This window comes from Cucurbita pepo, chromosome LG02, assembly GCF_002806865.2.
Source record: "Cucurbita pepo subsp. pepo cultivar mu-cu-16 chromosome LG02, ASM280686v2, whole genome shotgun sequence".
Taxonomy (NCBI): Eukaryota; Viridiplantae; Streptophyta; class Magnoliopsida; order Cucurbitales; family Cucurbitaceae; genus Cucurbita; species Cucurbita pepo.
In genome coordinates this window covers 10,221,773-10,244,893 of record NC_036639.1, presented here as the reverse complement: position 1 = coordinate 10,244,893, position 23,121 = coordinate 10,221,773, and the positions used below count along the sequence as shown (strand labels likewise).

The following is a 23,121-nucleotide window of genomic DNA, read 5'->3' as shown; positions in this document are numbered from 1 at the left end:
GTGTTTTGTTCTCCTCCTCAACTAATGTGGGACATCACAAATCTCTTCTATACTGAGAATCATCTGTGTTTTTCCCATTTTGATTCGCATCTCTTTTCTTTTTCTTGGTAAATAAGCTTTGGGCTACGACCGGTTCATCTCTTTCTCTAACAATTAAGTGCAGAATCCTACAAACTATTAGTCAAGTCTGTGTAAGGAAGATTTTGGGCCCAACAACGAAGGAACATACATTTTCAGACCGACGATAAAAACTAACAAACTTGAGATAATAGGGATAGAAGGAATTTTCAATTGAGTGGTGAAATATACAAAGGTCGGAAAGAAAATCAACGACGAAAGCACAAAAACATTCCGACATTGATATTTTTAAATTTTGAATTTAGACTCTAGTGATATATGGATATTTAAATATTACATTTAATTCTTTTTAATTATTATACATCATAGTATTTTAAATTAATTAATAATTTTAATACCAAATATTAAAAATTCAATAAATAAAAATATAAAATTTTAAAATTTAGGGACTAAACCTAAAGTCTTCCGTTAACTCGCTAGCGAGGAAGACTCTTCAGGCATACGGAAGGGCTTTAGTGCTCGATTACTCGCTGGCGAGGAAGGAAAGTGCGCTTCCAATGTGGTTTCCGTGGACGAGAGCGATTGACGATAGCGTTGGATTTCTTCCGATAATAATAAAAATAAATAAATTATATATATATATTACAAAATAGAAAATAATAAAAAATATTTACCAGACCTATATTTATGAAAATTAAAATTTTAAATAAAAAAAAAATANAAAAATATTTACCAGACCTATATTTATGAAAATTAAAATTTTAAATAAAAAAAAAATAAGACAATTATGTCTATTTATGACCGACAATAGAAGTAGTCATCAAACTTAATTTTTTGCAACTTGTTTTCAATGCAATTGATATTCAATCTTTTTTTAAAAATTATTTTCAACTAATTTGTCACTCATGCCGTATAAAACATTTTCTCTCGAAACATGATTTGAGGTTCGACCAGCCTTATTCAACTGTGCCCACGGACCCGTAAGCCCTCGAGGCAAGGCGAAAAGGAAGAGATGCTCGGGCTTTCTTTGGTCTTGAACTCGCTCCCCGCTCAAGAATGAATGTTGTACGTTAAAATTATTGGTGGAGTATGATTTTTATAGAACTGACTTGTTCACTAGGTCAGAATTGCACAATGATTGCGTAAGAAAATACCATTTTGACCTAACATAAAAACATTAAAAATGTAAAATTAAATAATAAATTAATTTTAAATAAATAATAATATGTTTTTTTTAATAATCATTTTAGGCGTGAAAAGAATAATGTGTAATAATTTCAAAATCAACATTGGCTCTTTACGAACGAGACCATACTTCAACTAGAGAGTCGGTATGGCTCTTATTTTTGACCTCTTAATCACTAAATATCTACTAAGGCTTATCAATACAACTTTGTGTTCGAGGAGAAATTTCATCTTCAATACCACGTCAATGTCGTCCATCGTGACCGTGACAAAATCAACTTGTCCACTCTAGTCTCTCAACTGTACCGAGACTCTCTTTGCTATAACCATAATGAGTAAGGCTGTCGAATTGATATATCTCTATGCCAAAATAGATCCAGTCGTTTCGTTTTTGTCTGTCATGAAATTATGAACGACTCTAAAATAAACATTTTCATAGAAGTCTAAGATCATCTAAACTATCGAATTTTGGAAGTTGTCCAACCTTCGACACGCTCGAGCATTTGTGCAACATAGTCCATCGAGCTATCCCCACACTTGAAGCCACCAAATCGTGTAAATTTATCTTCTAGGGTTCTCATCCTTAAACATCAATCCTTGGACGAGGTATCTTGTCTAAGCAGCCAGCTACCATATCAATCTCGTAGACTTTGTTGGCAATCTCATCCGAGCAATATTTTAAATTTTGAACACTGCCAAAGATTTCTTACCAATAAAGCATATTTTCTTCGATCTCAACCAATAAACATGATTCTAATACAAGCTATCATGGTTGAAATGTAATCGTTCATTCAAAATTATTTAAATAAATAATTTAAGATTAATAGACAATGATCAAAAGTGAACGTAATAAAATTTGGGTTTTTAGTAGACTGCCGTTTATCCGTTTACCACTCTCATGCTCGTTTAACTCATGAGGGAGGGAGTGATGTGAAATTTCTCTCCTTTAGTTAAATGAGAACCGAGACTGAGATTATATTCTCTATCTCCATTCATGTTAAGTTGAATCCTCGGAAAAAAACACTTTATAACATTAAAATTAAAATTTTTAATTTTTTTTTTTTTTGCTTATAAAATATTATTAATATATTATAATGTTTTAAAATTTTAATAGAAATTATATTTTACATTAATTTTTTGAATATATTTTAAAATATATATAAAAAGGGGGAAAAGACATCTCTGCCCCCATAATTTATCGTTTCCATAGCCACGTTATAAATAGAAGAGGCGAACAGAGGCCAGCGGGAGGAGGGTGCATTAATCAGTTGTGGAGTGAAAACTGTAAAGGTATGGCGGGGAAGGGAAAGAGTGTGGAAGATGGTGGTGGTGGTGGTGGCCGGTGCGGAGGCGGCGGTGAGTTGCAGCCAGGTGACGGAGGGGAGGTGGCTCCGGAATGCTGCTCTGCCATAAAGAGCCTGATTTCGATCGGTTCCACCACCACCGCTGACCGGAGAACTGCATTACGAATGGCGTTTCCGCAATGCCTGGAATCAACTACGATCTCAGAGATATGCGGCGCCACTGTTCCCTACAAGATCAAGTAAAACACACACTCCTTCTTCCCTTTCTCTTCATATAGGTTATAGAAATTTTTTGTATGATGAATCTAATAATATGTTTGAACAACTACTAATTCATAGTATAATTCTGATTTGAATAAGGTTGGGACAAATGATTCATAGGTCAAAATAATGTTACGCAATTCAAAAACAATTAGCAAGTCACAAAAAATGGAGATAAGAAAAACCAGTCTAAAAAAATCAAAACAAAGAACAGACTAATCAAACTCAAGGATTCCAACGAATCAACCCACCCTATGTGTTTCTGATTCCGAACCAGCGCACCAAATGGCCTCTAAAAGTCGAGCTATAAACAATAATACATTTGACACCAAGCTCATGAACTGGACATGAGCAAATCAGCAGGCCGGCTACCAGTCTGCATCAAAATGTGGCGCTACTTTCACTAGCAGAAAGAGAAGGGACTTCTGATTTCACCAGAGGGGATCCATTGCTGCTGATATCCAGACCCTGTAATCGCCCAAGTGGATCACTCTGCATGGTATCAGAGAATTGATGTGAATTCAGCTGATGATGCAGAGGATGTATTGACATGTTTGATGAGGAATGGCCGTATAATGGCATCTGCAGCATGTTGTGGGTGCCGGCAGAACCTGGCTGCTGATGCAGGGGAAAGAAACTGGATGCTAAATATGGCATGTGAGGCATTCCCCCCAAGTTGAAGGAATCGGAGGCGCCTGATGTCTCTCCAGTGGCTACTTTGAGCCTCTCAACTTCGTTCTTTAGTGCTTCATTCAAGGCTGTGTCACATAGACAGTGATGATTTCTATTAACCAAGGCGAGAACATGTGATGATAGAAAGGAAAATTCTTAGGATAATTTGGTGATACAAGTGATCTAGGAAGTGCTTACCATCCCGCAAATGAGCCTGTTGCTCCATTGCCTGCAACCGAAGCTTAAGTTCTGTATTTTCACTACTAAGACCTGTCGTATCCCTCTATACAAACAGCCCCATGTTTAATACTAAGTTAGATAATATGAAAGGCTACACATTCTTAAGATGGCGCAGGTCTGAACTGAAAAGGAGCATGGACAAAAAGAAAACTGTAATAAAATTTCTTGCTTGTGACTAGTGTTAGATCAAATCAAAATCTTTTTCTTTTTCTTTTTCTTTTCAATAAGAGACAAGTTCATTGATGATTGAAATTAGACCTTCTCAATTTGGAAGAAGGGTGGTATAACTATAGGAAGTAAAAATATTAGACAGTTTACACCAAGATATAGTCGAAAAGTTTTATATAGGTCTATGTTTTTTCTGTAAATATTCTCTGATTTCTTTCTTTCCGCATATTCTAAAAGAAAGTCAGATGAGGTTACAAATTATACGAAGTTCTAGTTATGAAAATATGGATCAATCTGTTCAAGTTCAGTTCCTCAAACAACAAGAAATCATAAGTAGAAGCATCTCACAAAACCATGTAACTTTTTGGTTTCTTGAGATTAAAATGCAAGCCCAGAAAGAATCTAGAAGACAAATGCATCAGAATCAAACTTTCCAAGCCAAAAAGTAGCAATAGAATTGAGAATAAGTTGATATGTTAAATAAACCAAGAGCTAAGTAGACTCAAAAAAGGTTCTTGCTCAGAATTCCCAAAGCTTTTAAAGATGAAAGCTTAATTTTGATTTAGCAACACATACCTGGAACAGTGCGAGTTGAGCTGAAAGAGTTGTCGCCTCTGTTTGAAGGGTCTGAACTTTGCGCTCGAGTTCCTGCATGTATCGTGCCTTCCTCTCTTTAGAACGGGAAGCAGACTGTCGATTGGCCAAAATCCTATACAAGAACAACACAAGGAACAGCACTGAACAGATTCCTAAATGAAGATGGTTGAAAGTGCTGAATGCGTAAAATGAAGACATGTCTGGTAACTTCTTATATCTCTTCAATTTACTTATTTATTGGTATCATTATTGTTTATCCGTGCAAAAGTGAAGCTTTAAATGTGTGTAGAGGCAAGAATTTGACTGAATAGGTGTGTAGACCATAGATGCAAGTGGATACATGTTTTTCCTCTATGCTTTGTCTTTTGATCTCTCCCACACACAACTTCCCAAAACCTTTGATTATTAAACCATCCCATTCTCAAAATTTCTACTTCCATGAAAACCAAACTTAGTCGAAAGCGCCTACACCTAATAGCTTAAGCCGCTGCTCCCATTTTCTCGCTGACCCATCATGTAAAAGGTACGCCGTTCCTTCAGCTTCTCATAAGATACACTTATCGACATAATGAAATTAAAAAGAAAAAACCCAAGCTAAGGAAATCTCCAAAAGGTCTTCCAACAAGTGTAAAAAGAACCATACCTATAATTCCATTTGCTAGAAGCAACAAGGAAAAAGTAAAGTCTCCCAGAAAACCTCAAGAACATTCTTCTATCCTCTCCATCCAAGCAGACAAAAAGGAAAAAAATCTCTCAAGAAAGTTGGACAGATTAATCTTTGTCTCCCTTTTGAAGGATGAGTATCCAAAATGAGAGTAAAAAGAGCATGATGCCATTCATAAAGATTGGTCCAGTCAAAGGAGCTGAAAATAATACAACAGAACCACCAGACATAACGACAAGGAAAGATAGCTCTGAGTTTCATCACTAGACTTGCATAGGCGGCATTAATTAGGGTAAGTGTCTTCAATGACATCAATAAGAGAGTTTTTCTGGTCAAAAAGCAAGAATTATAGCATACCCATATCCCTTAAGTTTCTCCTTTCCCTTGATAATTGTTTCCTCTTCTCTAATATGACTACCTGCAGGATCTGGGCTTCTTCAAACCCTTTCTAAATTCCCTTCTCAACTCTCCCTAGAATCTAGTTTAGCAATTGCTCAATTGATATGAACCTAAATTGAGCACGTCCCTTTCTCTTCCTTCATTACTCTGACCAGATTTGAGCCACATCTATACGCTACAATGGGTCCACCCTTAAAAGTAAGGGCTCATTGTTCAAATCTCTAAAGGAGAGGGTATATCAGAAGTAGCGCTGAAGTTATTGGGAACAGTGCAGTGAGGGTTATTTTTATGCTTAGAGCTCAAGTTGCTTGAATTTTGGAGGCAGAAAGAGGTCCAGTTTCATTAAATCTATTCACCATGACCAGTAATCAGTTGAATCAAGAATGAATACGCATTAAGAAGGAAGACAATGGAGGAAGAGAGAGAGACCTTTTGGCGCGCTTGGGATCAAGAGTCCAAAGCTCAGCTAATTTATCAGGAGGCATAGCTTTCTTGGCGTCCAGTACATCCCCAAACACACTGGTAGAGGTGGAACCATCGACAGAGTTGCTATATCTATGCCTCGGTCTGGGAGTCTTCTCAGGTTCAGCATTAGCGGTGTGATCTGCAGAAGAAGTGCCGGGGCCAAGCTTGTCTACATCAATGTAGGTGGAAAAGAGGTCGTCCTCAGATCCGATCTCGTCCAAAGCGAGGGCGGCGGATCCGGCAGTGAAGGGATCAGAGGAAGAGAGATCCATGATGTCATCAGGGAACCGAAATGTGAGTTCGGAGTGGGCCCTGCGGTGGTGGGGTCTGGTAGAAGAGAGCGGCGGCGGCGGCGGCGGAAGATGAATGTTGGGAGTAGAAGCATTGTTGGAGATGGAGGAATCGGGATTTGACGCCGGATCTTGCATTTCCGAAGCTACTGTAAATTGTTGGGCTGTGAGTGCGAGGAAGATGGCGCTGCCGTTGGATTAGTGCAAGCAATTAGTCCGGCGGTTCGTCTTCTTCTTCATCATCTTCTTCGGTGTTCTTGTTCTTCTTCTTTGCGCGTCGCTAGCAATGGCGACAGTAGAGGAAAGTAGAAATTGCTTAATTTATTAGTGGCGTCAACTGCCACTCTTACTGTAGTAGACACTAAAATTCTCTATCCACAACCTCTTTTCTTGTTCGTGGATAATGCTAACTAATTTTTATTTATCAAAAAATTAAAGTTTTTTTTTTCTCCGTAACCTAAACAAGTTCATATGACTTAATAACTGACAAGTTCATATGACTTAATAACTCTGAACATAACTGGAACAAATTAATTTAGATTACTCAACTCAAATTATTTAATTTAGATTACTCAACTCAAATTATAAAAGTTAGGTTGGATTAGATTTTTTTTGTTTGGGAGAATCCATTACATAAAAAAATTATTTCGATGTGATATTACACAAGGTAAAGCCACTCAAACCTAATTATAGGTTTGATTTTTATCCATTTTAATTCATTAACTATATTAATTTTATGCTTATTATATGCTTATTATGGTTAATTGTAATGTTTATGAGAAAAAAGAAAAGAAAAAAAATATTTAAGCCACATGTAATGTCTCTTGCTAGCAAGTTTATGAGATTGTTAGTGACATTTATGTATTTACGTACGTGTTGTATTTGTTTTTATGCGGTACTATGTATGGTGGGAAAAATCAGGTGGTTTTTTTTTCTAAAGAATCGTCAATTAACTTCTAATGGTATTTTGTCTTTATCGAAATGACCCACAATTTCACTTTGCTTGAGCTTTCATTTGTTTTCAAAAGTCCATGTCATATATGTTTGTAGTAACGACCCTTTAATGTTGAGTTTAATAAATAAGGTTGCTATATCAATTCAAGTATAGATTAATGAATAAGACATCTATTCCTATTTAAAATTTGTATGATTCCTACTATTATTCTTATTGTCTCCCAATTCACAAAGACGGAAATGGGGCATGTAAGTCTTTTAATATTGTTCAGGCCGAGTTAAGTAAAAACGAGCTATCGGAGCCGGTGATTTATCATAGCTAAATTTTAGTTTTAATCAATTTTAGTAGATAATTTTTGTTTTCCAATGCTTTAAACACACACCAAATTTAAATTTCATCCATGAAACTTAAATAAACAATAAAATTTACGTCTAATTCAACACCTAATGGTCACGACATTCTCCTGTGACATGATCAAGTTACTTATTTTTTACTTTTAAGAGTGAAAACTATCCGCACATACTAACACAGATTCTTTTATGATGATTAATCCTTATTAATGTGTTTCTTAAAAAACATTATAAGGTATGACTCAACATAAGATTACTCCAAACCAAGCATAAGGTCAAGATGGTTGAGTTGGTCTAAGACGCCAGTTTCAGGTACGGGTCCGAAAGGGCATGGGTTAGAATCCCATTCTTGTCAAACTTCTCAAACCCATTCTTGACAAAAAGAAAAAAAAGTTTGATGTGTTAATTACATAGATTAATTTTGTATCACTTAATAATTATATGAACTAATCCTCCAATCTTAAATTTAGTTAATTTAATTATTTTATTTGAGACACCAACTAAATCCTCCAATATCCAATTCTAACATAAAACGGATAAATAGATTTAAACGTCAAAATAATACAATATGAATATAAGGAATTGGCGAAACGATGAAACTAAAACGGTAAATGGTGGCGGTGAGCCGGAGAATGAGGGGACGACATGGCGGCGAAACGAGAGCTGTAAACGGCGGAAATATCCACACTGGTTGTGGCCGGTGCCCATGGGCTCTGACTTGCCGACATCATACTCATGGAGTTCGTTACCCCACCGCCACCGCCGCCGCACCCTCTCCGTGGGGCTCTCTCTCCTCTCCGGCGAGGCCCTTTCTCCGCCCACTTAAGCTCTGCATGCTTCACCGCAGTTGAGTACCTCCAACCGAAGCACCCCACATCTCCTGCCTCCCCTATGTACCTGATGAAGGATGATACCCCATTCAATTTTAGTCTCTAATGTTTAATAAATTTTTAAATCAATTCCTATGAAGGTGGAGGGTGTTGGATGATGGAAATCCCACGTCAACTAATTTAGGGAATGATCATGGGTTTATAAGTGAGAAATACTAACTCCATTGGTATGAGGCCTTTTGGGGACGCCCAAAGCCATGAGAGCTTATGCTCAAAGTGGACAATATCATACCATTGTGGAGAATCGTATTCCTCTGACAGAGGGTTCAATGATTAACCTGTGGCTGAATTTTCTTCCCAAACATTCTATGCACTTTCTTCCCTAGGATTTGGATTGATGGGTTGGCTCTGGATTGAACATTGACGTCTGTGAGATGTCGGAAGGTGAGATTCACAGACTCATCTGGCACTCCCTCGTAGAGTGCTTCAAGCTCCATTCTTGCCTTTCTGAACCCTCCTCCATCATCCATGGCGGATTAGATTCCAAATACTTGGGACTTCAAAGGGTCTGCTTTATAAATCATCACCATTGGCGGCTCCATGGATTAAAGCCAAAAACCTGGCCGGTATCTGCCATTCTGGACTATTTCCTGCATCATTTTCTTCGGCTCAAACAAGATAAAATATATCAATAATCTCGATCTTATCGATGGATAAAGATAAATGAATAAAGAAATGAATGATGTTTCATTTGGCTAAATCATAATGAAAGCTAATAATGGAAGAGGTCAAAGGACAAAACCTGTGTGCTTGGGAATCTCTTCAGAACACTAGGCCAAGATCGAAAAGAGCTCCTCGGCCGGACTATTTAAATAACCACAAATTCCACTGCTACTCTGTCTTCAACCTGTTGTTTGAAGACGCGTTTCCTGAAAGTTGGTCAACTAGAATTACAATAACCGAAGCTGCAATTTTAATGACGCATCATGTCATTCACTCAGAAGCTTTAGATTACAATATTATGCATTTTGTCACTCTTGCAAACAGCTTTTGCAATTGAAAGTATCCAAAGACAAGTTCTTCATATCACTTGTAGACTTGAGAAGCTACAACATACATTACAATGACTCCTCATTGCTAATAGGAGCGAGAAGTGAGGCTGAGAGATCAATCAATGAACTTGTATGATAAACTAAAGAACGTTTATGTTTCAGTTATATTATTTATATACCAGGTGAGTAAAAGAGATGGTAAAAGAAATAAAAGAAAAAGAAACCCAAAAATGTTTAAATCTCAATGGGGCCCTCTGCCTCTATCACTTGTGCTCTCGTGTGCTGATCCATGGCATCCTTCCTCAGACAGGGGTCTCTCACTCTCAGCGCTACTTGGTTGACTGGAATGTTGCTCACTCGTGACGCTGGAGACGCCAATTTGCTTTGAGTAACTATCTAAAGGTTGGCTGGCAGCCTCAACAAGACTCATCATGCTTAATCCTGCTACCTCCAGTTGCATGTCCTCCCGGTCAGGGTGGCAGTTCAAGTCAATTTGGCCACTGCTATTTGCAGCCTCCTCATCTTTTACTCGGATCTGACTTCTTTCGTTCTCTGAATGGTTTATTTGCAGAGATGTACCCCTCAGTGTCCCACTGGTTCCTGATTCATCAAATTGTGAATTCCCCTCCTTGAGTGAAGTCTCCATTTCACGTTCTGATAGGCGTTTCTTCTTGCGAAGCATGAGCGTTTTAAAACGGCGTTTTACAGTCAAGCAGACATTGCATGTGCATGTGGATTTATGCTTTCCCTTCCCACTTGGAGGCTGAATGCACACAATGCAAGTGCATCCTTGTCGGTGTCGAGGATGCCTAGTTGTTGTACCTGATTCCTGCAAGTCAGCCATACTATCACCCAGAACAGCAGCACTAGCCAGTGCATCCAAACCAGAAGGCTCGAGTTCTTGCGCAGACTTCTGGCTCTTCATGATTTTACGTTTCTTAAAATCTGAAATACACAGGGCATAAAGGATCAGACACGACATAATACATTTACCTAATAGACATTTTATTTCCAAAATATTTTTAGTTTCAAATGACAGCTCAATGAAATGCAGTAAAAGAAGGGGAAAATTAACGACATGGTGAATATCAACATCACAACCATTCCACTGATTACAACGAGTCTGATGTCAAGGGTAATTTGCAATATGACTATCTGCCTCTACACTTCTCGCATCTCAACTTACAAAATCAAGTCAGTCACCTAAGGCGTTCACTCTCAACAAACCTCAGTTACTGGAAACACACACCACAGAAATTTCATCCAGCTATTATGCAATGTCTACATTCATGTGCGACTAAATGCAGCCAAAACTACTATGAAAATACACTGAAGCATTTAATTAAGATATATGAAGACAATCTTATTGATATTCCTTGCCCAAATTTTGATAAAATAACCTAAATGCAACAGCATTCCTTGCCAGATTTCACCACCCATCTAGACATGTTAACATTACAAAATATGCACCTACTGAATTATATAGGTTCTCCTTAATTTAAATGAGCCAAAAGCTTGTGTGGATGACTAGAAGGCTTGATTGGTACCTTTACTCGCTCTTAGAAGATTCTCCTGTTCCTTTGTGTTCATCTCTTCCGGTGCAGAACATGTACACCTTGAAGTACAAGGTTAGAAGTGTTATATAATCTCCTTCAAGTTGTGGTAATTATACTTGCATAGAAAACCAATAAACCGCTGGAAAAGAGAAACAATCAGACAAATATTGCACCTGCTCAAATCCCAAATATTATCTGAACAAGTCCACTTTGGAGGAAGAAGAACATCCACAGGCAACTTCCGCCACTTTGAGCAATCATCACACTGAGCCCATTGTTTCTGTTCCCTGGATTATAACGGTCTAATCAGCAATAATTGATGACTTGTTTCTGTTCCCTACGTGTTTACATTCATAAATTGGCCACAAATCCTTGAAGCTAGATCGAGACTCAACAACAAGCTTTCAATAACATTACAATAACACTTGATGACTTGGATAAGCCTAATGAAGAGTTCATAAGCCAAATTTAATAAAATATCAATACTTATTGACAGTCCAACTCTTCCATCATTCGTATATACAAATTCATGAACATAAACCTTACCCCGTTGGTCGGACAGTGAATATAGTTCTCTTGCCAAAAACTGGAGGTTCCTGAACAATTTTACGACAGGGTCATGATAAAATCAGATGAATAATGAACATATATCATTTACAGGCAAACCAACACAAAGAAGCCTTGGTTTCGAAAAAGAACAGAAATCGTACATCATACTCCTCAAATTCATGGTCATCGATTGTGACAATGGTGGGATTTGCACTTGGTGGAGGCCGGAGTAGATCTTGAGCTTCTTCCCATGTGAGTCTTAACTCCAAAGCATCTTCACTATGCATGAGCAACCTCTTATTTTTAGACCCAATGTTTCGAGTCCCCTTCTTGTCCATGGTTGACATCGGTTGTTGTCCTGAAGTCATCCTACCCCCAAAATTTTCGATTTTATGCAAACTAATATCTCCAGCTACAACAAAAATGGTCACAGAACAAATAGATGAGGTTGCATCCTAGGAAAATTAGTTCAAAGGTGGTGGTTTCTGTGATGGTGTTCCATATTCCTTTTAGTTGTTTAAGGTGTCTTAGCACTGGGTTTATGTATTTTTGTAGTCAGATTTTAAGTACTGTGAATCTGTAACTACACTATAGGGTGGAAATTTCGGATAATTAACTGGACATCTTTTAGGGTTCAATTTGAAGGTTGAAATAGATCCATTCAACTATGTATAGAGATAAAAAGTGATATTTTTTCCCTGAATAAAATAAGGGGCAATGAACAACCTCTTAAAGGCAAATTCTGAAAGACCCCAGAGAATGAGGCGTCACCCGAATGAGAGCCATTAGGAAGTGTAGAGATCTTGGCATCCTGTTCACTTCACCTTTTCATCAATCCACTAAAACAAAAAAGCATGATGATAAGAAAAGGCAAAGATTAACGATAATGAGTGAAAAACTTAACCTGTGTATCAGAAGAATTTGTTGCTTTTCGAAATCCCATGACTAATTGGCCTCCAGGATCTATCCGACTAAAGGTAACTGCATTAATATATAAAATTTGATAAGAATCAATTTTTCTCTCCTATGAACTTCAGATATTTACATCTACAAGTCATATCCTTCAAATTTGAATCCACAATTCCAAGCCAATAAATATGCAGTACGAATGCTTTTGAGAAAATGATTTCACTTTAATCATAAAGAATTATAAGGCATAAATAAGGGTGTCAATTTTTTCCCCGGAGCCAAAATCCAATTTTTGAACAGACTGGAACAAAGAAATTTTCTAACCTCAATTGAATTTAAAGAACAAGGCAGAAATGCATTCCCGACATTTAACTACGATTTTTTCCAGGAAGGGGAGTTTTCTAGGGGTGAAGGGGACAAGCGTGCACAGTAACTCATAGAGGAAAGTTAGAACCTAAAGGATTCAAAATATTAACCACTTAAGAAGGGAAAATATTCGTTAGAACACAAAATCTAGATAATACATAAACAAGAGAGGTGGCTCAAAATGATCATACCCTACTTCCCAAATTTTTTTTACTGATATTACTGGTCAAATCACTTTGGTTCATGATGTGATGATTATACTCGCAGGAAACTCCCTTCTTAAAAAAAAAAAAAAAAAAAANATCATTTACAGGCAAACCAACACAAAGAAGCCTTGGTTTCGAAAAAGAACAGAAATCGTACATCATACTCCTCAAATTCATGGTCATCGATTGTGACAATGGTGGGATTTGCACTTGGTGGAGGCCGGAGTAGATCTTGAGCTTCTTCCCATGTGAGTCTTAACTCCAAAGCATCTTCACTATGCATGAGCAACCTCTTATTTTTAGACCCAATGTTTCGAGTCCCCTTCTTGTCCATGGTTGACATCGGTTGTTGTCCTGAAGTCATCCTACCCCCAAAATTTTCGATTTTATGCAAACTAATATCTCCAGCTACAACAAAAATGGTCACAGAACAAATAGATGAGGTTGCATCCTAGGAAAATTAGTTCAAAGGTGGTGGTTTCTGTGATGGTGTTCCATATTCCTTTTAGTTGTTTAAGGTGTCTTAGCACTGGGTTTATGTATTTTTGTAGTCAGATTTTAAGTACTGTGAATCTGTAACTACACTATAGGGTGGAAATTTCGGATAATTAACTGGACATCTTTTAGGGTTCAATTTGAAGGTTGAAATAGATCCATTCAACTATGTATAGAGATAAAAAGTGATATTTTTTCCCTGAATAAAATAAGGGGCAATGAACAACCTCTTAAAGGCAAATTCTGAAAGACCCCAGAGAATGAGGCGTCACCCGAATGAGAGCCATTAGGAAGTGTAGAGATCTTGGCATCCTGTTCACTTCACCTTTTCATCAATCCACTAAAACAAAAAAGCATGATGATAAGAAAAGGCAAAGATTAACGATAATGAGTGAAAAACTTAACCTGTGTATCAGAAGAATTTGTTGCTTTTCGAAATCCCATGACTAATTGGCCTCCAGGATCTATCCGACTAAAGGTAACTGCATTAATATATAAAATTTGATAAGAATCAATTTTTCTCTCCTATGAACTTCAGATATTTACATCTACAAGTCATATCCTTCAAATTTGAATCCACAATTCCAAGCCAATAAATATGCAGTACGAATGCTTTTGAGAAAATGATTTCACTTTAATCATAAAGAATTATAAGGCATAAATAAGGGTGTCAATTTTTTCCCCGGAGCCAAAATCCAATTTTTGAACAGACTGGAACAAAGAAATTTTCTAACCTCAATTGAATTTAAAGAACAAGGCAGAAATGCATTCCCGACATTTAACTACGATTTTTTCCAGGAAGGGGAGTTTTCTAGGGGTGAAGGGGACAAGCGTGCACAGTAACTCATAGAGGAAAGTTAGAACCTAAAGGATTCAAAATATTAACCACTTAAGAAGGGAAAATATTCGTTAGAACACAAAATCTAGATAATACATAAACAAGAGAGGTGGCTCAAAATGATCATACCCTACTTCCAAAATTTTTTTTACTGATATTACTGGTCAAATCACTTTGGTTCATGATGTGATGATTATACTCGCAGGAAACTCCCCTTCTTAAAAAAAAAAAAAACAAGAAACAGAACATTTTACTGATAAAATGAGAAGTGGCTGATACTCAAAGGAAACCTCCACAAGGGAAGGAAGAGAAAAAAACAATCAAAACAGAAAAATTACAATGGAAAAAACACAAGCCAAAAAAAGACATAAATCTGAATAGAATAATTAACAAATATGGAAAGAGAACACCATCAAGAATCCATGAGATGAGCCGAGGCAAAATGATATAACCAAGAAGGTTCTTTGATAAGAAATGTCCTTTGAATTCTTTCAAACCAAAGATCCGAAAGGCATTGATAACAAAGATCCACATTCAGTAAGCAGCAGAAAAGGATATTCCAAGATGATAAACAAACTCAGAAACTGAAACTTCAAAGGAATTTAAAAAAAAAAAAAAACCAAAAATAATGCCAAAAAGAATCCTGCTTCCAATGCCTAGACTGAAGGCTGCAAAAAAATTCACCTGATTCCAAACCTTAGAGCCATGAAAACTCTTAAAAACTAAACACCAAAAAGAATCTTGATGCTTGATAAAACTCCAGCCCAAATTTGCAACTAGAGCCATAATTCTAATCTTAAAACCACCAAATCCGAGACCTCCATCAATTTGAACTTTATAAACCAAATTCCATCTCACCAAGAGATCGAAATTTCCCAATATATCCTCCTCCACATGATAAGAACTTCTCAAATTCTTTGGAACTTATCAAAAGATCCATTAAGCTTTTAATGAAGGGGACAATTGAGGATTTGTCCGTAAATGAATTCCACAAGTTGCAATTAGAGAAGAAAACCTGGTCAGGACAGAAGGGGAAATTAATTCTAAGCTTCTTTAACCAAATCAACACTGATATTTTCCATAAAAAGATTATCAAAAGCTCAGACAAAGTATCTATTTGTAATGTCTTCATCTTTCTAGATTCCAATTGAAGATTTTGTTTGGAAATAGGAACAGTCTCTCCACTACTCACACTAACAACCGAATCTGAGTCAATAGGTGAGTACAAAATGGTTTGGAGAACTTTATATACCTCAGATGAGAACACCTTTGGTCAAGATGACTTCTGAGTCAATAGGTGAGTACAAAATGGTTTAGAGAACTTTATATACCTCAGATGAGAACACCTTCTGTCGAGATGACTTTAGAATTCTGAACATGTTATGACTGAAAATATTAATTGGTCGAGCCTTCAACTGGTTAGAATCTGATGGAGGTAAAGAAGTGGCACGCAGGTGCAAACAAGATTCCTCTAAAGCGTCTGAATTTAAAATGGATTGTTCAAAAAATGATGGGCAGTGATTGGCATTACCAAGCTTCCGAGTGTAATAAAGGGGCATGGTTCAATAAAATTTGTGGTCTTTCTTACTTGTAAGAGAAACTGAAAGATTTGGAATCAGAGAAGTAACGTTCGAAAAGTCCTTCATTGCTTGATGAGAGAATGGAGGGTAGTGCCAACTCAACAACATTTTAAAAGGTTATTCCATATCCTATGAGAGAACGACATTTTTGTTAAATGCCTCAGACTCGGGAGCTTCTTTATTAATATCGAGGGAATTAATTTCTTGAATGAAATCAGCACAGCCAACCCCGTTTAAAACTATGTTCCCAAGCAATACCAAGAAATTTCTTGTGAGTAGCAAAGACTCACAAATAAAAATATTTACCAAGGACAACTCATAAATATAGCCCTGTAACTTTGACTAAAACAATTTTAGCCATTCTGCTAAGCACCAAGTTAATTGTAAAATAGACTAATGTATTTTGTAGCTTGATAATCCAATGAAAACAAGTCATAGGCTGGATTTGGGAGTACTTTTGGAAGGGTATTAAAGGCAATTTTCAAGATTTTTATAGTATTCAATTAGATAATTAAAAGTAATTTTGAATACCCTAAAATACATAAAGAAAAACACTTTAAAGTTCTAAATATTTCACTTAAAATCGCTTTTATGAAAAGGTGTCCCAAACTCACTAACAACTGTACAACGTTTCTTTAGTCAGTAATATTCTAGAAAAATGATTTTTCATTCTATAAGATGATAGTACATTTTGGAATGCTTTGGGACCCTTCTAAAGACACTTTTACAAGCCAAAGATATTTTTCATCATGTTTGGTGGTTGAACAAAAACAAAAGAACTTGAAATTTCAAAAACACTTCTTACAACTTCAAGAGCGTGAGATGAGTGTTTCTCACCAAAGTACTCAAGGGACATGCTTTTACTCTTAAGAAAATTCCCAATATCACCATACACCTTGAGATGTAATAGAAAGATTACCAGTATCACCAGCTTGTAATTGCATGGACTGTATGCAAGGGGTAACGCCCTCCAAAACATACATTCTGCTGTTGTTGTTTGGCCAAAATCTGAACTGAAACGTCCATTCATTCCCCTTCACATCTTGAATCCTAACAGGGAGACCCTCTGATTGAGAGATAGGGGGAAAATATGCCTGCATGCAGTTTAATTTAAGAATGATCTATATTATACCAGGGAATACCCAATAAAATAGTCGCAACATGAATGATGAAAATAAAAAATGTAAGATGGTGATCAAGAAGGAAAAGAAGCAATTCATACTTCAGCACATGCTTTTGGCAGAACCAAACGACCAATTCGACCAGCATCACTAGCACTCAACACCTTTTCAAATAGAGGAACAATAGTAGAATTCAAACTTAAAATATGTTAAGGTACATGATTAATTTGAGTAATAGGTAAGAGAAAGCAAAAGAATAAGTGCACAAGCAGACAACATCAAAACAATTAATGAACAACAATAAAACTAAAAATAAAAAGGATACTCTCCAGATATTTGTTCTAGCTCTTGGTCAGTAATCCTTGGCCAGTACCTCGGAAGAAGTTGGTTCTTACCCCGACCTTCAGCAGGTGGCCGAGCAATACGCACCAGAGGAGTCATTCCCTTTCTTGTTTCTGAATTAACTGTGGTCCCAGTTTTTAAGGGCTTAGGAAAAATTGGACGAGATCTTTGGCCCTGTTGAAATGGAAGAATGCTCTTTTCATCCTCTTCAGCTGCACTTCCTGATAAGGGTACCACAAAGTTTGGTGTACCTAAGGGAACCCCCAAAGTTATATTTAACGATGGCTGACTAAGAGATTCCTGCATATCTTTTAGTCTAGTATCTAGTTGGGAGTATGCTACCGAACCAACCGATGGCTGGCATTTAACAGGTAGTTTAGTCATATTAAAGAAGCTTGTTCCAACTTCCCCAAATGGGCTCCTGAGATTTTCTACTTTGTTTTGCGCTGGAGATGCACTTCTGTCAACTCTTTGGGCTTGCTGAAAATGGTCGGTTTCATTAGCCTCCATGATGTTACACAACTGTAAAAGCTTTTCCTCTTTAATGCCATTTCGGACCACTCGATCCTCAACAGAAGCAGGTCGCAGAAGGCCAACATTTCCAACTGTCACTGCATCAAATCCATTAGAAATTTCATCTCTTCGGATCTGCAATAAAAAGCAATAGAATTCCAGATGAATTCATGCCGCACATATTATATAAAAACAGTAATGAACTAATATGAGAACCCTGACTGTAATGCCAATGTGTACATGCTCACCCACTTTAAATGGACACGAATATTTGTGATAATAAAAGAAAACCAAATGGCAAAGCTGCAGCATCCCAAAAATTTGAAAATATAGTTTCTGAGGACAAGCTTTTACAGTTGTGTAACATCTATGATGATCTACTCCAATGCACTCATTGTCCATTCATTATAACCTAGAGCAACTATTCATTTGAAAAGGAAGTTCTCGAAAGGAAAATGTTGAATGCAAACCCACATTCATTTCCTGTAGGCTATCATCATCTCTCAGAGCCGAAGGATGGAAGTTTCCAAATCATAAAATGCATGTGTGAAGAATATGGTTGCACTGCAAGGGTAATGTTCACATTTTCACCAAGACAGTCATAAAGTTATCGTCAAAACAGTCATAAAGTTATCATTAAAACCACTAACTGATTGTGAACGTGCAGCTATTTTTTGTTTCATGTTAACTAAAAGTTCACTTTATCTGATTTGAATGCTAGAAGCAACAAGCACAAAAACTGATGTAAGATCTAAGTGTAATCAGAAGTTTGCCAACTCCGAAACCAATCTTACCACATCAAGTCGAGATCTTTTCACACAGGTAGTACACCCAATACCTCCATAATCCAGATATTCAAACATAGACTTAGAAGCTATACATCCACAATGGATTCTCTGAAAAAGAAAAAAAAAAGTTTTATATATAAGGTCACAAGAAAATAAAGATATATACATATGTACATATGTACTAAAACACACACATATATATTGAGACTGAGAGAGAGCACTCAAAACAAAAGGGAATTACCAGTACATTTTCTTACCTTGCCACAAAAACTGCAATCCCTCCAACCAGTTTCCTCTGAGTGATACGTATCACAGAAGACTAGATTTTCATAAGCAGATCTAAATCACAAACAGCATCAAGAAACAGTGAATAGATTAAAAGATAGAAAATGAAGTGGTAAAAGATAGTGACATCAATTGGATATAGCATAACACTCCAATTTATAAATATTTTCTTGTCGCAAGAATGATAAGTAACTGAACATACAAAAAGAAGTGAAGATAGATCCCTCATGGCATAAAATAAAAAGTTAATAAGCCTAAGGCACTAAATAACACGGGCACAATCTAACAAAAAATAAATAAAANAGCCTAAGGCACTAAATAACACGGGCACAATCTAACAAAAAAAAAAATAATAAACAAATAAATAAGAATTTGGAGTTGAAAAGCAATTACAATAAATAAATAAACATGAAGCCCTTTAAAACTGACAAATTACAAATACCATTATTAATTGATAAAAGTTAAGCTTCAATATCTATAACGAGATTCACATGAAGAGATATAAACTAAATGGGTGGCAATAGAAGGGTAAGGGAAAACCTCTGCACCATGTAGAACTCTGTTATAAAGTTCTCTTTAATTCTGTAATAGAATTTTCACGGCCAATGAATATCAAACACATCCCTCTTCAAATACAGAATTATGAAATAGAAGATAGAAGAAATATTTACTTTAATTTTAATTGGTAAATAAAAATAGAAAATCAAATTCTATTACACATATACATATTATCCTTCTCAATCCTCCACTTTGAACAACTCATTTTACAGAGAGAATGTGGAAGCGTAATCCAAGGAAAGACCATTCTTTGAAACTGAACTCTCATCAAATCGGTCAATGCGAATGGAGCATCTAAGGCCTCACACATTCAANAGAGAGAATGTGGAAGCGTAATCCAAGGAAAGACCATTCTTTTGAAACTGAACTCTCATCAAATTGGTCAATGCGAATGGAGCATCTAAGGCCTCACACATTCAAATTGGACAAAGCATGGTACAAGGCTACAAGCCCAATTCAAAGCAGTGACAACGATTATTCCTGTTATTCAGTAGAGGTGTTGCGCAATGATATAACATTGACACTAGGGTCATCTACTTCAATCAAAATGATTTCGAGGATATAATACCGTTACTAATACCAATTGATAAATCGTAAATGATTAATTACTCAAACAAAAAATCCATATGGGAAATCTGGATTCGAGGACGTGACTAATTTTCCGGAAAGGAAAAAAAAAATGAAAAGGCTAAAAAAAAAAGCCAATAATAGCAAGTGTGATAAATAAAATCGGCACATCCGATAAACCAGTAACAGAAACAAACCAATGCAAGAGATCAATATACATTACCCGCGGAAAATCAAATCAAGGGCGAAGAAAAACAAAATCAAAACAAAAGGGAAAAGAAAAACACCCGCAGTTGAGACATAGATGCGCGAATCCAGCGGATCCCAGAGGCCATCCTTTGGTCCAATCATGCGGCGTAGCGGCTCCGCAAGAAGTATTCATGCAGCGACTAGATGCCATTGAAGAGAGATCAAATCAAGCAAGTAGAAGCAAAATCAAACCCTAAAAATCCTTTTGACCAAAGCACAAGAGAATGAAGAAGAAATCGCGATTGAGAAAACAAGGAGAACGAATCGATGCAAAGCTTAGCTCGAAATCTAGAAAGAACAAAACATCGATGAAGATTGGAAACAAAAGAGAACATGTCTGACCAAAACGCGAACAGAAAATTTCAGAGCGGAGAAGATATNAACGCGAACAGAAAATTTCAGTCGAAAACAAGAAGAACAGTAAGAACGAAAGAAGAAGAAGAAGACGAATCGAACCGAGGAGGAAGCGAAGGGGGAAGGCGATGGCAGTTGCAGAGGAGGAGGAGGAAGGCGTGGAAATGGCGGAAGGAGAGAGAAAGAAAGAGGAGAGAGAAAGAGAGTGCATGCAAAGCAACAGATGCATAAAATGCATGCACGACACTTGAAGACACGGCGCTAACAAGTCCTCGTCTCGTCTCCCCTTCAGCTTCTCACCTTAGCTAAACCTTCTCGTCTCTTTTCTTCTCTGTGTTTATTTTTTTTTTTTTTTTTTTTTTTTTTTTTTTTTTTCCTTTTTTCACACGCTGATATCCTCACCCGTCTGTCACGGACTTTCCCTGCTACTTCCCTTACATTGCTGACACGTACCTCCACGGCAGTTATTTTTTTAAATCAACTGTCTCGGTAACTGCTCACGCGCACTGTAGTTTTATCATTTCTCAACTATGCAAATTCATTTTAATTATTTAAATATATATTTTATTTATGGGGCCAATTATGAACACTTGGAATAATGGCTCATTAAAATAATAACCAAATTGTAGCTGAAACCCTTTATTTTAATCCAACGGTGCAGATGGAGCCATCATACACAGTGGAATTTCCTAATTTTGTATTATTATTGACTTTATTCAAATTTATATGATTAATACTATTTTATATATATATATATATATATATATTTGTCGACTGCACCTATCCCTGCTTTCTTCGGAGCGGTAGGATCGGGACGCAGAAGTCCCATGTCCTTGTAAACCTGTAGTGAACCGATAGGTGGGAGCAGAGAAACCTTGGATCGGGAAGCTCTGGATAATGAAATTCTTGCTCTTATTGGACCATTTGTATCTATATACATTAGGATACCCGATAAAATTAGTGATTTTTTCCAGATTGGTTCAGTGAACCACGACACAAACGAAGAAAGAACAACATAAGACAATATTCTAGTAATTCAAGACTGGGTTCGTGTGAGATCCCACATCTGTTCGAGAGAGAAACGAAACATTCTTTATAAGGGTGTGGAATCCTCTCCCTAAGAGACGATATGTGCTATCGGTGTGCTTTGGTCGTTACAGTTCGGTATCTTGCAACTGTAGGGATTTTTTACTGCACTGAAGGGAGTATAAATGGGACTAAAGACGAGATTGTACTTCGTGCCAAGCCCGTTTTTATAAATTAAATAATTTTAGAACAAAATTTATTTTCGAAATTAAATAATGACGTATTAAAATATGGAAAGTTTATAAATTTTAAACAATAAAATGAAATCTAACCAATAAATAATTATAAAATTATAATAATTAAATAGTTTATTTTAATAAAAGTCATATGTATTTTTCAACCCATAAAATAACTACCAATATTTATATAAAATAATAATTTAAAATATATATATATATATATATATATAACAACCTTCCACAGTTATAATAATTATGGTTGACTATTTAAAAGGGGTTGACCGTTTAATATACCATGGTGTAATTTGGTAGTTGTAATGGGAGGAAAATAGGTTTCTTTATTTGCAAATATAACCATTTTTAAAATGGTTTGCAAATATGGAAAATTATTTAAATTATTTGTTTTTTTTTTTTTAATTTTTTCGTATCTATTTTCTTCAGACATGGTACTTTCATTTGGAATACGATACTTTGGTATTACGGGCCTTCAAATCTTTTGGATAAGCTATAGTCATACATGTAATAGGTTATCTGGTCTCCCGATTTTAAGGATGAGAACAAATTATGCAACATCTACATCAAGAAAGTTCGGTAGTTCGATCCTTTGTAGGAACTAGCAACCATATGCTTTGACTTGTATTGAATGTCGGGTCGCTCATAAAGAGTTCGATCTTTGCTCGAGATGAACGTTGGCTGCAAAATTTCTATGAAAAAAATAGAGAGGGTATAGGTAGACATAAGAAAATAAGGAACCACTTGGGCTCGAACCGTCTCGTACTTCCGTCCTATACGTCGAGGGCACGACAAGAAATGGGTAAAAAAAAGGTCGAGCTCAATTTTGAATTTAAGCATAATTAAAATTTGTGGAGAGTTATACACTTGTGCAGTGTGAACACATTTTTACGTCCCCACAATTTTGTCAGATCGCTTAGCCCCGCCAAGTGACTCTTTAAATCCGAACGATCTTTTCGTAGGTGTTTGTTTTCCTCGAACTCGAAGTTTTATTTTTTTCACTAATAGTATTTAGATTGACTTTCGTTTTCTTAGTGACTAAAACTCAGATTAATGCT

At 36.4% G+C, this 23,121-nt stretch overlaps 3 protein-coding genes across 6 annotated transcripts; all 3 read right to left on the bottom strand.

The window, feature by feature from the left end:
• Positions 1-2,896: 2,896 nt before the first annotated feature.
• LOC111789408 (transcription factor RF2b-like) lies at positions 2,897-6,712 on the bottom strand. Its single transcript, XM_023670172.1, has 4 exons — positions 5,998-6,712; positions 4,485-4,617; positions 3,699-3,783; positions 2,897-3,586 (listed from the first exon to the last, which is right to left on the bottom strand). Exons 1-4 carry the CDS (start codon positions 6,459-6,461, stop codon positions 3,210-3,212), a joined length of 1,059 nt encoding a protein of 352 aa, XP_023525940.1. The 5' UTR covers positions 6,462-6,712; the 3' UTR covers positions 2,897-3,209.
• A 1,373-nt stretch (positions 6,713-8,085) lies between these two features.
• Positions 8,086-8,839, bottom strand: LOC111788385. Of its 2 annotated transcripts, none has more exons than XR_002814171.1 (2): positions 8,797-8,839; positions 8,086-8,525 (listed from the first exon to the last, which is right to left on the bottom strand). XR_002814171.1 is itself a non-coding variant. In XM_023668716.1 (2 exons), exons 1-2 carry the CDS (start codon positions 8,681-8,683, stop codon positions 8,228-8,230), a joined length of 303 nt encoding a protein of 100 aa, XP_023524484.1. In that variant the 5' UTR covers positions 8,684-8,707; the 3' UTR covers positions 8,086-8,227. The 2 variants fall into 2 exon arrangements, 1 of the variants encoding a protein (XP_023524484.1); XM_023668716.1 differs by lacking the exon at positions 8,797-8,839 and adding an exon at positions 8,679-8,707.
• A 608-nt stretch (positions 8,840-9,447) lies between these two features.
• Positions 9,448-21,104, bottom strand: LOC111788384 (B3 domain-containing transcription repressor VAL1-like). 3 transcript variants are annotated; one of them, XM_023668714.1, is made up of 14 exons: positions 20,889-21,104; positions 20,471-20,572; positions 19,031-19,112; positions 18,780-18,881; positions 17,456-18,120; positions 17,232-17,328; positions 16,929-17,103; positions 13,997-14,073; positions 13,819-13,903; positions 13,254-13,504; positions 11,613-11,662; positions 11,240-11,353; positions 11,058-11,125; positions 9,448-10,455 (listed from the first exon to the last, which is right to left on the bottom strand). In XM_023668714.1, exons 2-14 carry the CDS (start codon positions 20,563-20,565, stop codon positions 9,752-9,754), a joined length of 2,565 nt encoding a protein of 854 aa, XP_023524482.1. In that variant the 5' UTR covers positions 20,566-20,572; positions 20,889-21,104; the 3' UTR covers positions 9,448-9,751. The 3 variants fall into 3 exon arrangements, with proteins under 3 accessions (XP_023524482.1, XP_023524481.1, XP_023524483.1); XM_023668713.1 differs by lacking the exon at positions 20,889-21,104 and having other exon boundaries at positions 20,471-20,819; XM_023668715.1 differs by lacking the exons at positions 18,780-18,881; positions 19,031-19,112; positions 20,471-20,572; positions 20,889-21,104 and adding an exon at positions 18,460-18,528.
• Positions 21,105-23,121: the final 2,017 nt, after the last annotated feature.

Coding starts and splice junctions, on each gene's coding strand:
- LOC111789408 (XM_023670172.1), bottom strand. CDS start 6,461: ATGCAAGATCCGGCGTCAAATCCCGATTCCTCCATCTCCAACAATGCT. Junction 4,618..5,997: donor GATCCCAAGCGCGCCAAAAG/GTCTCTCTCTCT, acceptor GTTCTTGTATAG/GATTTTGGCCAATCGACAGT. Junction 3,587..3,698: donor ACAGGCTCATTTGCGGGATG/GTAAGCACTTCC, acceptor TATGTGACACAG/CCTTGAATGAAGCACTAAAG.
- LOC111788384 (XM_023668713.1), bottom strand. CDS start 20,583: ATGGCATCTAGTCGCTGCATGAATACTTCTTGCGGAGCCGCTACGCCG. Junction 18,121..18,779: donor AAAGATCTCGACTTGATGTG/GTAAGATTGGTT, acceptor TTTTTATTGCAG/ATCCGAAGAGATGAAATTTC. Junction 13,505..13,818: donor TCAGAATTTGCCTTTAAGAG/GTTGTTCATTGC, acceptor TTTTTGTTGTAG/CTGGAGATATTAGTTTGCAT.